This window comes from Phoca vitulina, unplaced genomic scaffold, assembly GCF_004348235.1.
Source record: "Phoca vitulina isolate PV1807 unplaced genomic scaffold, GSC_HSeal_1.0 scaffold12, whole genome shotgun sequence".
NCBI classification, from domain to species: Eukaryota; Metazoa; Chordata; class Mammalia; order Carnivora; family Phocidae; genus Phoca; species Phoca vitulina.
This window is the reverse complement of record NW_022589715.1, coordinates 23,511,189-23,526,254: the sequence shown is the minus strand read 5'-3', so window position 1 is coordinate 23,526,254 and position 15,066 is coordinate 23,511,189. Positions and strand designations below refer to the sequence as shown.

Sequence of the window (15,066 nt, the reverse complement as noted above, 5' to 3'; positions counted from 1 at the left end):
GCGTGGCGTTCTTAAGCCCTCTACCGCCCCAGACATTTTTCACTGCTAGGTTCAAGTGCCCATCATACAGCCTGTCTGTCGCCCAGCAGGCACTCAACCTTTAAAAATTAAGTTTGCAAGTTTGATTATCATGGGTTTGTCCTAGGGTCTGATCTCCCCTCGGTGCATGGGCAAAATTCAGCTTTGGCCTTGCTCAGTCGAAGACTAAATTCTCCCCTCCCTCGAGAGGAGCCCAGTCCGGGTTTATTGTGAGCTTTCCGTACTGTGAGCGAGATCCCAGCGAGTGACGAGGGTGACGCCCCTCCCTCGCCAGCCCCAGCCACACCTCTGGCCTCCGCGGGGCGTCCTTAGCAACGCGCGCTTTCATTCCCTGCCCCGCCCAGTTCGTTCGGCGCCGCGCCGGGCGCGAGGCGGTGGCTGTCTTTGCGCCTGCGCGCGGCCGCAACCGCCTGTCAGCTCTCCTCCCCTCCCCTCCCCACCCTCCCCCTTCCCCTCTCCCCCTCCTCCTCTGCCTCCTAGAGCGAGACACCAATATGGAGCCTGAAGACCTACCATGGCCCGGCGAGCTCGAGGAGGAGGAGGAGGAGGAGGAGGAGACGGAAGAGGCGGAGGAGCGGGCGAACCTGGACTCTGACGAGGTAGTGATGGTGGAGGAGGTGGAGGAAGAGGAGAGGCGGGAGCTGGATTCGCACTTTAACTACGAGAGCCAGCCTCGGGAGCGTACGGACGAAGAGGACGACGAGGAGGCCAAGGCCTGGCTGCAGGCGCACCCCGAAGGTCCTTTGCGTCCGTCGTCGCTCTCGAGGCACCGCTACTCGGAGGACGAGCGGACCGGCCCGGAGAAGGTGAGTCGGGCCGGGGAGAGATGGGGGGGCCGTCGGGCAGGGTGACGGGGCGTCTTTGCGCGCTCAGCCTGCTCTCTGCGCCGCTGCCTCCTGCTCGCTGCCGGTCGCGGTGCCGGACAAATAATAAGCGCGCTTTTTAAAGGCTTGTAGGGGCCGTCTCGCGTCCCGGGCCTCCACTCTTTCCCAGGTTCTGGCTGACTACGCCAAGTCTCCCATTCTTTATGGCAAGGATCTCTCTTGTTCCCCCCTCTCTGTGGGTCCCGGGCCTTTTGAATTACACCAGCTGTTCCCAGAGTCCGTATTCCTAGCGGGTGTGGGTTAAGCCGGCTGGAGGGGAAAAGGGCGTTTGTAGGAGTGGAGAGAGTGGTTCTCCAGGGACTCTCTTGGGGAGACAGGAGATTAGTATGCCTGAAGGGCAGGACTCTCCTTGAGGGACTACTGTGGATTATGGACACTACATGATTAGTCTCCAGAGGCTCCTCACCTGTTTTACTTCTCCGGACCCTTGTTTGTAGCAATAAAGGGGAGTCCCCCGTAGGTAGCAGAAGGCTTATGCTGCAGCTCCAGTCTGGAAAACTAGAAAGCACAAGGTAGTACACAAGGGAGAAAGAGTTGATTTTATGGTCGGCTCCTGAAGACCATTTTGAAAATAACTACATTTAATTCATTAGCTTCTCAGGGAGGAAAAAAAAAAAGGTTTGCTATTCAGTTTGAATATCAAATCATCAGACATTTATTAAGTTTCTGTTTTGTGCAGGGCACGTCGTAGGGACCAAAAGAAGCCTAGTGTTTATTGTCTAGGACTGCTCCATAGACAAGATATAAACTGTGCAGAGTGAACAAAGTACAAGTGAAAAGACAGAGAAGAGACTTTTTATAGACCTGTGCTGTTCAACACAGCCATCACTAGCCACATGTGGCTCTTTACCTCTTATTTAGTTAAAATTAAATAAAAATTCAGTGCCTCTGTTGTACTAACCACTTTTTAAGTGCTCAGTAGCCACACTTGACTAGTGGCATTATTGGACAGTGCAGATATAGAATAGTTCTATCATCACAGAAAGTTCTTTTGGACTTAAATCCTATGGACTGTTGATCATTAAAGAGTAATAGTTATTGTTTTGCCTGGTAAGTATTCTATTGGGCACTTAATTCACTGAGCATTCACCATGGGCATTCACAGTGTCATGCTGGATGCTAAGGAATCTTGGTGAACCCAAACATTTTTTTTTAACCTCTGCCTTTCTAGTGTTCAGGTAAGAAGAAGGCAGACAAAATTTAGTTGGCCACATAAATAAGAGTAAAACTGATATGTGCTAATGTACTTTGAAAGCATACGGTAAGGGAATCTGACCTTTCATGTTAATGGCTGTGTTGAACAGCACAGGTCTATTGGGGGGGAAATTCCTGCTTAGCAGGAAGTCTGCTTCTCTCTCCCTCCCTCCCCCTCTGCTCCTCCTCCCTGCTCATTCTCGTTCTCTCTAATAAATTAAAAAAATATATATTTAAGAGGTGAAATCATCACACTTATACATTAATTTTACATTATTACTACACTAATAATGGATTAAATGTGGAACATGAAGGCAACAATGTGTCTGGGTGTTAGATTGTTCAATGAATGGTTGTGTCAAATATTGAGATAAGGCCAGGTTAATGGTGGGAGCGATGAAGAGAGGGGTTGATGGGATTGGCTGAGATGAGTGTTAAGATTATAAAATTGGTTCTGGAGATAAGAGGAGAAGTCTAGGTTTGGAAATTTCAAGTTGTAAGTTATCTGCATATAGACCATAATTAAAGCCATGCTTGTGGGTGAGGTCTCCTGACTTATTTTGTTCTATGACTTCTTGTTTAAATAACTATTAGTATTTTAAATTTATATCTCTAAGCCTAGAGGAAGAGCATATTAAACCACTTTAACTTTTATTAGAGCCAATGTGAAAAATTATTATCCTATTTTTTTTTCCCCCCTTGGTTAAATGATTTTATTTAAAAGGCACTTACCACAGGAAAACAGCACCATAATTCCACCTAATTGAACTCTAAATCTAAAATAAAGCAATGTAAGAGAAGGAATGATTCAAGACAAATGATAAATTAATTAACATATAGTACATTATCAGTTTCAGAGGTATAGTTCAGTGATTCATCAGTCTTACATAACACCCAGTGCTCATTACATCACTGGCCCTCCGTAATGTCCATCACCCAATTACCCTATCCCTTCACCTCCCTCCCCTCCAGCAACCCTCATTTTGTTTCCTATGATTAAGAATCTCTTACGGTTTGTCTCCCTATTATCCCATTTAACAGTAATCTATGTGTAATAAAAACCTTGCTTCTTAGAGCCCAGTGTTTTGTCCCCCCAGAAGTGTGGTTTTTTTGTTTGTTTTGTTTTTGTTTTGTTTTTAAGAGAAATGAGATATATTTTCCCTGTTTACCTTGGAGAATACATAAAGGTGTTCTGTAGTAAAGGTAGTTTTAAGATGATATAAAGAGTATTAAGATTTTTTTGCTTTAGTTCACTGACATTAAAATTTACTGGCATAAGTTGGAAAGTGCTTAAAGGAGAAACTTTAGTATGTGTCTTGCTAGACATTTATGTACTATAAAATCTTATTTTTTTAAAGATTTCTCTATTCATTTGAGAGTGAGTGCATTTGAGAGAGAGAGGATGGAAGAGCGCGCTCACGCAAGTGCGGGGAGGGACAGAGGGAGAGGGAGAGAGTCTTAGACTCCACACTGAGCATGGAGCCTGACCTGGGGCTCGATCTCAGGATCCTGAGATCATGATCTGAGCTGAAACCAAGAGTCCTTCCATTGCTTAACCAACTGCACCATTTAAAGATAAGAGACTATGGACTCTGAGAAACAAACTAAGGGTTCTAGAGGGGAGGGGGGTGGGAGGATGGGTTAGCCTGGTGATGGGTATTAAAGAGGGCACGTTCTGCATGGAGCACTGGGTGTTATACGCAAACAATGAATCATGGAACACTGCGTCAGACACTAATGATGTAATGTATGGTGATTAACATAACATAATAAAAAAAAAAAGATGAGTTTGTTGTGTAGTATTTAAGGCAGTGTATTAAAAGGATGAGACCAAATGATAGGAAACATTAATTTCATTCAGTCTAGTCTCAAGTTAAATGACAAAATAGTAAGAATTTGCTTCACTCATGTTATCTCTTACTAGATCATAAGGATGTACTAATGGTAACGTATAAGGTAGTGATTAAGTTTGTAGTACTGTTCCTGAGACTGAGCTAAGGCATGGGACTGTGTAAGTTCAGAGCAAAATGTGCCAAGTCTTTTTAAGAGTTCAGGGAAGTGAGTGGTTCAGAGCCTTTACTGTGTTGGCCTTAACGCTGGTCCCTGCAGACCATTCAACATGGATCATTTCAAACACCTCTCCTTAAAATTCCTGAATTTAAATTTCTGAGCTGTGCTAGGGAAAATAATTTGGTTATGTGGATTGGTATTACCAGAAATTCTTGGTCTCCAACTTTTAACTGTGTCATCAACAGTGTTTGGAAATCTTTGTATGTTTCTTCCTTTAGCTTCTTACACATCTTCACTCTTTTATCTTCTAGCCCTTGTGGATGGTTCAACACCCTCCCATCAGGTTATCATTTCATAGAAGAAGAGAACACAGGCCTGAACCCCTTCTTCACCTTTCTGCCCCATCTCCAAATTTGTCCACAGTGTATACTTTATCTTTTTTGAACTGTTAATACAAATTTTACTCAATATTAAATCCTTTCTTGTTTTCCTAGGATAAAAACTATGCCGTAGTGTGTTTTTCTCTTAAGGAATTGCTGGGTTTTAGTTGCAGATATTTTATAAATGATTATGGTTTTAAGTGTAAAAAAATTGTTTTCTTAACCTGTCTTTGTCAAATTTAGCATCAATATTATACCATTTTCATACAAAGTACTGGAAGGATTTTTATTTTTCTATGCCCTGAAACAGTTTGAGTAATGTAAGAATTTTTCTTGCATGTTTGAAAAATAATCACTAATCAAACTACTTTTCCTTTGGGTTCCTTTTAGGGTTTGGTTTATATGGACTCACTTTTCTTGGTTAATTTTGGTCATTTATGATTTTTGTAGAAAATTATTTCAGCAAGAATTTCCTGTTAATTATAATGGAGTGCTACACAGTATTCCTTACTTTTTCCATTGCATCTGTAGTTATTTCCATTTCTCATTCTTGATTTTATGTGATTATGTTTTATTTTTCTCTTGATCTAAGGATTTATTTATTTTGCTTTTTTATTCATTGAAGGAAACAGCTCTTGGATTTAAGTTTAATTCTATTGCTTTTCATCATTTAATACATTAATTTCAGTTTTCATCTTTTACTGTTTCCCTATATTTTTATTTTACTTGAATGCTTTCTTTAAAGGCTTAATTGGCTTATTTAAAAACATTTTCAACAGGTTTATTGAGATGTAATTCATATATTATACAATTTATCCTTAATTTAAAGTACATAATTCAGTGGTTTTCAGTATATTAATAGATATGTGCAACCATCATTACAGTCAATTTTAGAACATTTTTGTCATCTCAAAAAATACCCCCAAACCCTGGACATTTTAGGTATCCCCTCATCTTCCATTCCCCTAATCAACTGTTAATCTAATCAACTTCTTTTCTCTCTTTAGATTTGCCTGTTCTGGGCATTTAATATAAAAGGAATAATATGTCTTTTTTGACTAGCTTCTTTCACTTAGCATATGTTTTCGGGAAACATCCATGTATATAGCATGGATCAGTACTTTATTCCTTTTTGTGGCTGAATAATATTCCATTGTATGGATATATTTTATTTGTTCATCAGTTGATGAATATTTGTTTTTTTTCTACCTTTTGGCTGTTATGAATAATGTTGTTGTAAACATTTGTGTACAAGTTTTTGCATACATGTTTTCATTTCTATTGGGTGTATATCTAGGAGTGGAATTGCTGGACATGTAGTTTAACCTTTGAGGAACTGCCAGACTGTTTCCCAAAATGGCTGCACTATTTTACATTCCTACAACCAGTGTATGAAGGTTCCAATTTCTTTACATCTTTGTCAGCACTTATTATCTAACTTTTTTTTTTTTAAGATTTTATTTATTTATTTGTTTTTTTTTTTTTTTAAAGATTTTATTTATTTATTTGAGAGAGAGAGAATGAGAGACAGAGAGCACGAGAGGGAAGAGGGTCAGAGGGAGAAGCAGACCCCCCGCTGAGCAGGGAGCCCGATGCGGGACTCGATCCCAGGACTCCAGGATCATGACCTGAGCCGAAGGCAGTCGCTTAACCAACTGAGCCACCCAGGCGCCCTTTATTTATTTATTTGTCAGAGAGAAAGGGAGAGAGAGAGAGAACAAGCAGGGGGAGCAGCAGGCAGAGGGAGAAGCAGGCTCCCCGCTGAGCAAGGAGCCTGATGTGGGAGTTGATCCCAGGACCCTGGGATCATGACCTGAGCTGAAGGCAGACGGTTAACCCACTGAGCCACCCAGGTGTCCCTGACTTTTTTTTTTTTAAGATTTTATTTATTTGAGAGAGAGAGAGAGAGAGTGTGTGTGCAAGTGAGCGCACGAACAGTGGGGAGGGGCAGAGGGAGAGGGAGAAGCAGACTCCCTGCTGAGCAGGGAGCCAGTTGGGGGGGTGGCCCATCCCAGGACCCTGAGATCATGACCTGAGCAGAAGGCAGATGCTCAACCACCTGAGCCACCCAGGTGCCGCATAATTATCTGACTTTTAGACTGTAGCCATCCTGGTGGATGTGACATGGTATCTTATTGTGGTTTTGATTTGCATTTCCCTGATGGCTTATGACACTTAGCATCTTTTCCTGTGCTTATTGGCCATTTGTATATCTTCTTTGGCGAAATGTCCATTTAGGTCCTTTGCTCATTTTTATTTCAGTCATTTGTCTATTTGCTGTTGAGTTGTAAGAATTCCTTATATAGTCTTCATATTTTCCACAATGTGAATTTAAAATTCCCTTATAAGGTGTCTGATTTGCAGGATTTTCTCCCAGTCTGTGGGTTGTCTTTTCACATTCTTGATAGTGTTCTTCGAAGCACAAAAGTTTTTATTTTTGATGAAGTCTAATTTATCTTTTTGTTGTTGTTGTCGTTGTTTATCCTGTCTTAGAAACTTGCTGAATGTGAAGTCATAAAAATTTACCCCTATGTTTTCTCTAATAGTTTTATAGCTTTTGCTCTTACATTTAGATTTTTGATCAGTTTTGAGTTATTTTTGTATGTGGTGTGAGGAAAGTGTTCAGCTTCATTCTTTGATGTTGCTACTCAGTTGTCCCAGCACCATTTGTTGAAGACGCTTTTCTTTCCAATTGAAAGGTCTTAGCACGCTTGTTGAAAATCAGTTGGCAGTTGATGTATGGGTTTATTTCTGGACTCTCAATTCTGTTCCATTATCCCATATGTCCAGCTTTATGCCGTGGTACACTTTTTTGATTACCATTGTTTTGTAGTAAGTTTTGAAATGAGGATGTGTGAGTCCTCCAACTTTGTTCTTCTTTTTCAAGATTTTTTGGCTATTCTAGGTCCCTTGCAGTTCTATATGAATTTTAGGATCAGTTTGTCAATTTCAACAAAGAAGCCAGCTGGTATTTTGATAGGAATTGCATTGAATCTATAGATCAGTTTGGGAGTATTGCCATCTTAGCAACATTTGGTCTTCTGATCCATGAACATAGGATATCTTTCCATTTATTTAGATCTTTTGAAAATAAATTCAGTACTGTTTTGTACTTTACAGGGTATAAGTTTAACACTTTTTTCCTTAAATTCTAAGTTTTTTATTCTTTTTGGTGCTATTGTAAGTAGAATTTTTTTTTTAATTTCATTTTTGGATTGTTCATTGCAAGTGTATAAAAAGACAATTGATTTTTGTATGTTCATTTTGTCTCCTGCAATTTTGCTGAACTCGTTTATTAGTCCTAATAGATTGTTAGTGTACTTCATAGGATTTTCTATATATAAGACCATGTTAGATGTGAATACATACAGTTTCATTCTTCTTTTCCAATCTGAATGCTTTTTATTTTTTCTTGCCTAATTTCCTTGGATAGAATTTCCAGCATAATGTTGAATAGAATTAGTAAAAATGGATATCCTCGTCTTATTCCTGAGCTTGGGGGAAAGCATCCAATTTTTTCACTGAAAGTAGGATGTTAGTTGTAGGTTTTTCATAGGTTCCCTTATCAGACTGATGAAATTTCTTTCTATTCCTAGTTTATGGAGTATTGTTTATCATGAAAGGTATTAGGTTTTGTCAAATTATTCTATTATTTGGTATATTAATTGATATTAGATTGTTAAGCCAAGCATGCATTCTGGGGATAATTTACTTCATCATGGTGTATAAATATTTTACATGTAGTAGGATACGGGAACATACACACACACACACCCACACCCACACACACACACACACTAATTTACTAGTATTTTTTAAAAGAATTTTTGCATCTGTAGTCCCAAGATAATGGTCTATAGTTTTTTTGTGATGTTTTTGTCTGGCTTAGTATCCAGGTAATACTGGCTTCATAAAATGAGTTGAAAGTGTTCTTTCTGTTTGTTAAGGATTGGCATTATTAATTTTTTGACTGTTTAATAGATTATACCATATTGGTCTGGGCTTTTCTTTTGGGGAAGTATTTTAATTACTAATTGACTCTCTTTCCTTGCTATATGTCTCTTCAGATTTTCTATTTCTTCTTGGATCAGTTTCAGTAATTTGTGTTTTCTAGGTGTTTGTCCATTTCTTCCAAGTTATCAAATTTCTTAACATGCAGTTTTTCATAGTATTTCCTTATAATTATTTGTATTTCTGTAAGATTGGTAATGAAGTTCCCCTTTAATTTCTGATTTTAAGTAATATGAGTACTGTCTTTTTTTCTTGCGTGAGTCTGGCTAAAGGATTTTCAATTTTGGGAATATTTTCAAAGACCCAACTTTTGGTTTCATTGATTTTTCATTATTCTCTATTTCATTTCTTTCTTTTCTTTCCTTTTCTTTTTTTAAGATTTTTATTTATTTGTCAGAGAGAGCGAGCGAGCACAAGCAGGGGGAGTGGCAGAGGGAGAGGCAGAAGCAGGCTCGCCGCTGAGAAAGGAGCCCCATGTGGGACTCGATCCCAGGACCCCAGGGACCATGACCTGAGCTGAAGGCAGATGCTTAACCAACTGAGCCACCCAAGCGTCCCGATTTCATTTATTTCTATTTAAGTCTTATTTTCTTCCTTCTGTTTTCTTTGGGTTTAAGTTTCTCTTTTTTAGTTTAAGGTGCATGGGTAGGCTATTGATTGAGATCTTTGTTCTGTTTGTAATGTACACATTTGTAGCTATAAATTTCCCTCTCAGAACTGCTTTAGCTGCAATCCATAATTTTGGTATGTAGTATTTTTGTTATCATCTCAAAATATTTGAAAATTCTCTTTGCGAGTTCTTTTTTTTGACCTGTTGGTTATTTAAGAGTCTGTTGCTTAATTTCCACCCATTTGTGAATTTACTCAATTTCCTTTTGTTACCAATTTCTTTTTTTTTTTTTTTAAGATTTTATTTATTTATTCGTAAGAGACAGAGAGAGAGAGAGAGAGGCAGAGGGAGAAGCAGGCTCCCCGCTGAGCAGGGAGCCCGATGCAGGACTCGATCCCAGGATCCTGGGATCGTGACCTGAGCTGAAGGCAGATGCTTAACCATCTGAGCCACCCAGGCGCCCCTTTTGTTACCAATTTCTGCCTTTATTCTGTTTTATTTGGAGAATAAACTTTTCATGTTTTCTTTTTTTTTTTTTAAGATTATTTATTTATTTATTTATTTGACAGAGAGACACAGTGAGAGAGGGAACACAAGCAGGGGGAGTAGGAGAGGGAGAAGCAGGCTTCCCACGGAGCAGGGAGCCCGATGCGGGGCTCGATCCCAGGACCCTGGGATCATGACCTGAGCTGAAGGCAGATGCTTAACGACTGAGCCACCCAGGCGCCCCTCATGTTTTCAATTATTAAAAAATTTTGAGGCTTGTTTTATGGCCCAACATATGCTCTATCCTGGAGAATGTTCCATGGGTGCTTGAGAGGAATGCGTATTCTGCTGCTCTGGGAGGGAAATGTTCTATTATATTTGTAGATCTATTTTGTTTATGGTGGCATTCACATTTTATATTTCCTTGTTGGTCTTTTGTCAAGGTGGCTATCCTTTCTTTAAAGTAGACTTTTGGGAGCAGTTTTTTTTCAGAAAAATTAAGCAGAAAATACAGAATTCCTGTATATTCCCTCCCCCTCCCCATTTTTCCTATTATTAACATCTCATACTAGTGTGGTACATTTGTTACAATTAGTAAGCCAATATTGATACATTATTTTTAATTAATGTCCATAGTTTATATTTGGGTTCACTCTTGGTATGTTCTATGGATTTTGACAAATGTATAATGTCATATATCCACTATTACAGTATCGTACACGATAGTTTCACTGCTCTAAAAATCCGATGCTGTACTACTTCATCCTTCCCTCTCTTCCTCTGAAACCCTAGTAATGACTGATATTTTTACTGTCTCCATAGTTTTTGCCTTTTGCAGAAAATCATGTAGTTAGAATCATACAGTATGTAGCCTTTTCAGAATGACTTCTTTCACCGAGCAATATGCATTTAAGTTTCCTCCATGTCTTTTTACAATTTGATAGCTCATTTTTTTTTTCTCCTTGACTTTTTTTTTATTGTGGTAAAATATCATAACATAAAATTTACCATTTTAACCATTTTTAAGTGGCATTACACATTTATTGTGTAACCACCACCACCATCCATCTCCAGAACTTTTTTTATCTTCCCAAACTGAAATTTCAACATCTCTGCCATATCCGAGTCTGGTTCTCATGCTTGCTCTGTCCCATCAAACTGTTTTTGTTTGTTTTTGCCTTTTAGTATGTCTTTTAATTTTTTGTTCAAAGTCAGATATTTACTAAATGAATATGATATGAAAGGAACTGAAGTAAATAGGCCTTTAGTGTGAAGTTTTTTTTATAAGATTTTATTTATTTACTTGAGAGAGAGAGAATGAGAGAGAGCACGAGAGGGAAGAGGGTCAGAGGGAGAAGCAGACTCCCCGCTGAGCAGGGAGCCCGATGTGGGACTCAGTCCCGGGACTCGAGGATCATGACCTGAGCCGAAGGCAGTCGCCCAACCAACTGAGCCACCCAGGCGCCCTAGTGTGAAGTTTTATATTTATCTGGCTAGAGGTAAGATTTTTACTGTTTGCTGTAGCTTTACGTGTTAGAGGCTAAAATTTCCTCTGGTGAACTTGTTTTTGTCTTCTCTGTTATCTTTGGGTTTCTCTAAGGATTTATTCTTAAATAAGATCTGAGATGTGCTTTCAGTTTTATTCCCCTAATATTATCAGGAGCCCTATTGATGCAGTAAGGTGTGTGTGGGGGGGAAGTGTTCTGTAGTCCTATTATTAGGTCTCAGTCTCCCCCCTTCCCCCTGGCTGCGATTTTCACTGGGGTTTTCATTGTCTGCCTCTTAAGTGAGACAGGAAGGCTAAAAGGGGGCTGGAGTTGGATATTTCTTTATGCCTATGTTGAAGGCCAGAGCAAACTGGAGTTAGTTATTTCCCTCCCCCTAGGTCTCTTAGTCTCTGGTAGAACCCAAGTGGGTTAGGCTCTGGTAAAAATAGTTTCTTCTGAGGGCAGGTCTTATTAAGAACAGAACAGAATGCTTGGGTGTATTTCAAAATGGCTACTTTTCCCCTCCCCCTGCAGATTCGGTTCTAGACCATTACAATAAATTGAATATTGCAATAAAGCAAGTTGAAAAGAATTTTTTGTTTGCTCAGTGCACATAAAAGTTATGTTTACATTATACTGTAGTCTGTTATGTGTGCAATAGCATTATGTCTAAAACAACAATGTATACACCTTAATTAAATACTTTATTGCTAAAAAATGCTAACCATCATCTGAGCTTCTAGCAAGTTGTAATCTTTGCTGGTAGAGAGTTTTGCCATGATGTTGATAACTGCTGACTGATCAGGGTGGTGGTTGCTTAAGGCTGGTGTGGCTGTGGCTATTTCTTAAAATAAGACGACAATGAAATTTGCGACATTGATTGTTGGTTTCGTGAACGATTTCTCTGTAGCATGTGATGGTATTTGATAGCATTTTACCCACAGTAGAACTTTTTTTTTAAAGATTTATTTATTTTGAGAGAGAGAGAGGGAGAGAGAGAGAAGGGGGAGGGGCAGAGCGAAAGGGGGAGAGAGAACCTCAAGTAGATTCCTTGCTGAGTGCAGATCCCAATTCGGGGTTCCATCTCATGACCCTGAGATCATGACCTGAGCGAAATCAAGAGTTGAATGCTTAACCAACTGAGCCACCCAGGCGCTCCTCCACAGTAGAATTTCTCTCAGAATTGAAGTCAGTCCTCTCAAACCCTTGCCATTACAAGGTTATATAATATTTTAAGTCCTTTGTTGTCATTCCAACAGTCTTCACAGCATCGTCACAAAGAGTAGATTCCATCTCAAGAATTTTCTTTTCCTGTTCATAAGAATCAGCTCCTCATCCATTATAGTTTTATCATGAGATTGTAGCAATTTGGTCACATCTTCAGGCTCTACTTCTAATTCTAGTTCTTTGACTATTTACATCATATCTGCAGTTACTTCTTCCACTGGTGTTGAACCCTCACAGTCATGCATGAGGGTTGGAGTCAACTTCTTTCAAACTCCTGTTCATGTTGATAATTTGACCTCTTCCCGTGAATCATGAATGTTGTTAATGTCATCTAGAATGATGAATCCTTTCCAGAAGGTTTTCAATTTAGTTTTCCCAGATCCATCAGAGGAATCTCTATCTATGGCAGCTATAGTCTTATGAAATGTGTTTCTTTAATAATAAGACTTGAAGGTCCAAATGATTCCTTGATCCATGGGCTGCAGAATGGATGTTGTGCTAGTAGGCATGAAAACAACGTTAGTCTTATTGTACATCTTCATCAAGGGTCTTGGGTGAGCAGGTGCGATGTCAATGAGTGGTAATATTTTGAAAGGAATCTTTTTTTTTTTTTCCTGAGCAGTAAGTGTCAATAGTGGGCTTAAAATATTTATTAAATCATGTTGTAAGTAGATGTACTGTCATCCAGGCTTTGTGTTTTCACTTATAGAGTCCAGGCAGAGTAGATTTAGCATAATTCTTTTTTTTTTTTAAGATTTGATTTATTTATTTGTCAGAGAGAGGGAGAGAGAGAGAGAGTGTACAAGCAGGGGGAGCAGCAGGCAGAGGGAGAAGTAGGCTCCCTGCCGAGGAAGGAGCCCGACGCGGGACCCGATCCCAGGACCCTGGGATCATGATCTGAGCCGAAGGCAGACACTTAACTGACTGAGCCACCCAGGCATCCCAGATTTAGCATCATTGTTAAAGGCCCTAGGATTTTCAGAATGATAAATGAGCATTGGCTTCAACTTAAAGTCACCAGCTGCATTAGTCCCTAACAAGAGTCAGCCAGTCCTTTGAAGCTTTGAAGCCAGGTGTTGACTTCTTTCTAGCTATGAAAGTCCTAGATAGCATCTTTTCCAACATAAGGCTGTTTTGTCTACATTGAAAATCTGCTGTTTAGTATAGCTACCTTCATTAATTATCTTAGCTAGGTCTTCTGGATAACTTGCTGCACCTTCTACATCAGAACTTGCTGCTTTACCTTACACTTTTGTTATGGAGATGGCTTTTTTCCTTAAATCTCATGAGCCATCCTCTGCTAGTGTCAGACTTTTCTGCAGCATTGTCACCTCTCTCAGCCTTCGTACAATTGAAGAGTTAAGGCCTTGCTGTGGATTAGGCTTTGGCTTATGGGAATGCTAGATTGTATGCTAAGAGTGTGTTTAGTTTTGTAAGAAACTATCAAACTGTCTTCCAAAGTGACTGTACCATATTGCATTCCCATCATCATTCAGTAATGAATCAGAGTTCCTGTTACTCTGCTCTGAGCAGCATTTGGTGTTGTCAGTGTTTGGGATTTTGGCCATTCTAGTAGGTGTATAGTGATGATCTCATTATTTTAACTTATAGTTCCCTAATGATAATATAATGTTGAGCATCTTCTCATGTTCTTGTTTTCCAGAAGTATATCTCTTTTGATGAAGTATCTATTTAGATCTATTGACCATTTTCTAATTGGGTTGTTTTTTGTATCATTGAATTTCAAGGGTTGTGTATTTTGGTTTATAGTCCTTTATCAGATGTCTTTTACAAATATTTTTTCCTAGTCTGTGGCTTGTCTTTTCATTCTTTTGACATTGTCTTTCATAGAACAGAAGTTTTTAGTTTTAATGAGTCTAATTTATTAATTATTTCTTTCAAGGATTGTTCCTTTGGTGTTGTACCTAAAAATTCATCATCATACCCAAGATCATCTAGGTTTTCTCCTATATTATCTTCTATGAGTTTTATAGTTTTCATAATTTCCCAGTTTGCGTTTACATCTATGATTGATTTTGAGTTAAATTTTGTGAAGCATGTAAAATTGCTATCTAGATTCATTTTTTTGCTTGCGGATGTCTAGTTGTTCCAGCACCATTTGTTAAAAAGACTGTCTTTGCTCCATTATATTGCCTTTGTTCCTCTGTCAAAGATTAGTTGACTATATTTATCTGGGTCTATTTATGGGCTTTGTTGTGTTACGGTGATCTATTTGTTCTTTTGCCAGTGCTACACTGTCTTTTTTTTTTTTTTTTTTAAAGATTTTATTTATTTATTTGACAGAGAGAGAGACAGGGAGAGAGGGAACACAAGAAGGGGGCGTGGGAGCGGAAGAAGCAGGCTCTCCGCGGAGCACGGAGCCGGATGTGGGACTTGATTCCAGGACCCTGGGATCATGACCTGAGCTGAAGGCAGATGCTTAACGACTGAGCCACCCAGGCGCCCAATACTACACGGTCTTGATTGCTATAGCTTTATAGTGAGTCATGAAGTCAGGTAGTATCAGCTCTCCCACTTTGTCTTTAATTTTGTGTTGGCTGTTCTGGGTCTTTTGCCTTTCCTTAAAAACTTTAAATCAGTTTGTCAATACCCACAACATAATTTGCCTAGAATTTTGATTGTGATTGGAATTGTGTTGAATCTATACATCATGTTGAGAGGAATTGACATATTGACAGTATTGAGTCTTCCAAACCATGGACATGGTAATTAGTTCC

General features: G+C 39.3%; 1 protein-coding gene across 8 annotated transcripts in view; it reads left to right on the top strand.

Annotated features, from left to right (window-relative positions):
* The first annotated feature begins 490 nt into the window (after positions 1-490).
* Positions 491-15,066, top strand: part of ALMS1 (ALMS1 centrosome and basal body associated protein) — a 190,092-nt gene continuing 175,516 nt past the window's right edge. For 7 of the 8 annotated variants that reach the window (XM_032410684.1, XM_032410690.1, XM_032410686.1 and 4 more), the window contains exon 1: positions 491-845. In XM_032410684.1, the coding sequence (XP_032266575.1) occupies positions 534-845 (312 nt within the window). In that variant the 5' untranslated portion in view covers positions 491-533. Of the gene's footprint in view, positions 846-14,817; positions 14,846-15,066 lie in introns of those variants that run through there. The other variant, XM_032410687.1, reaches the window with a different exon arrangement.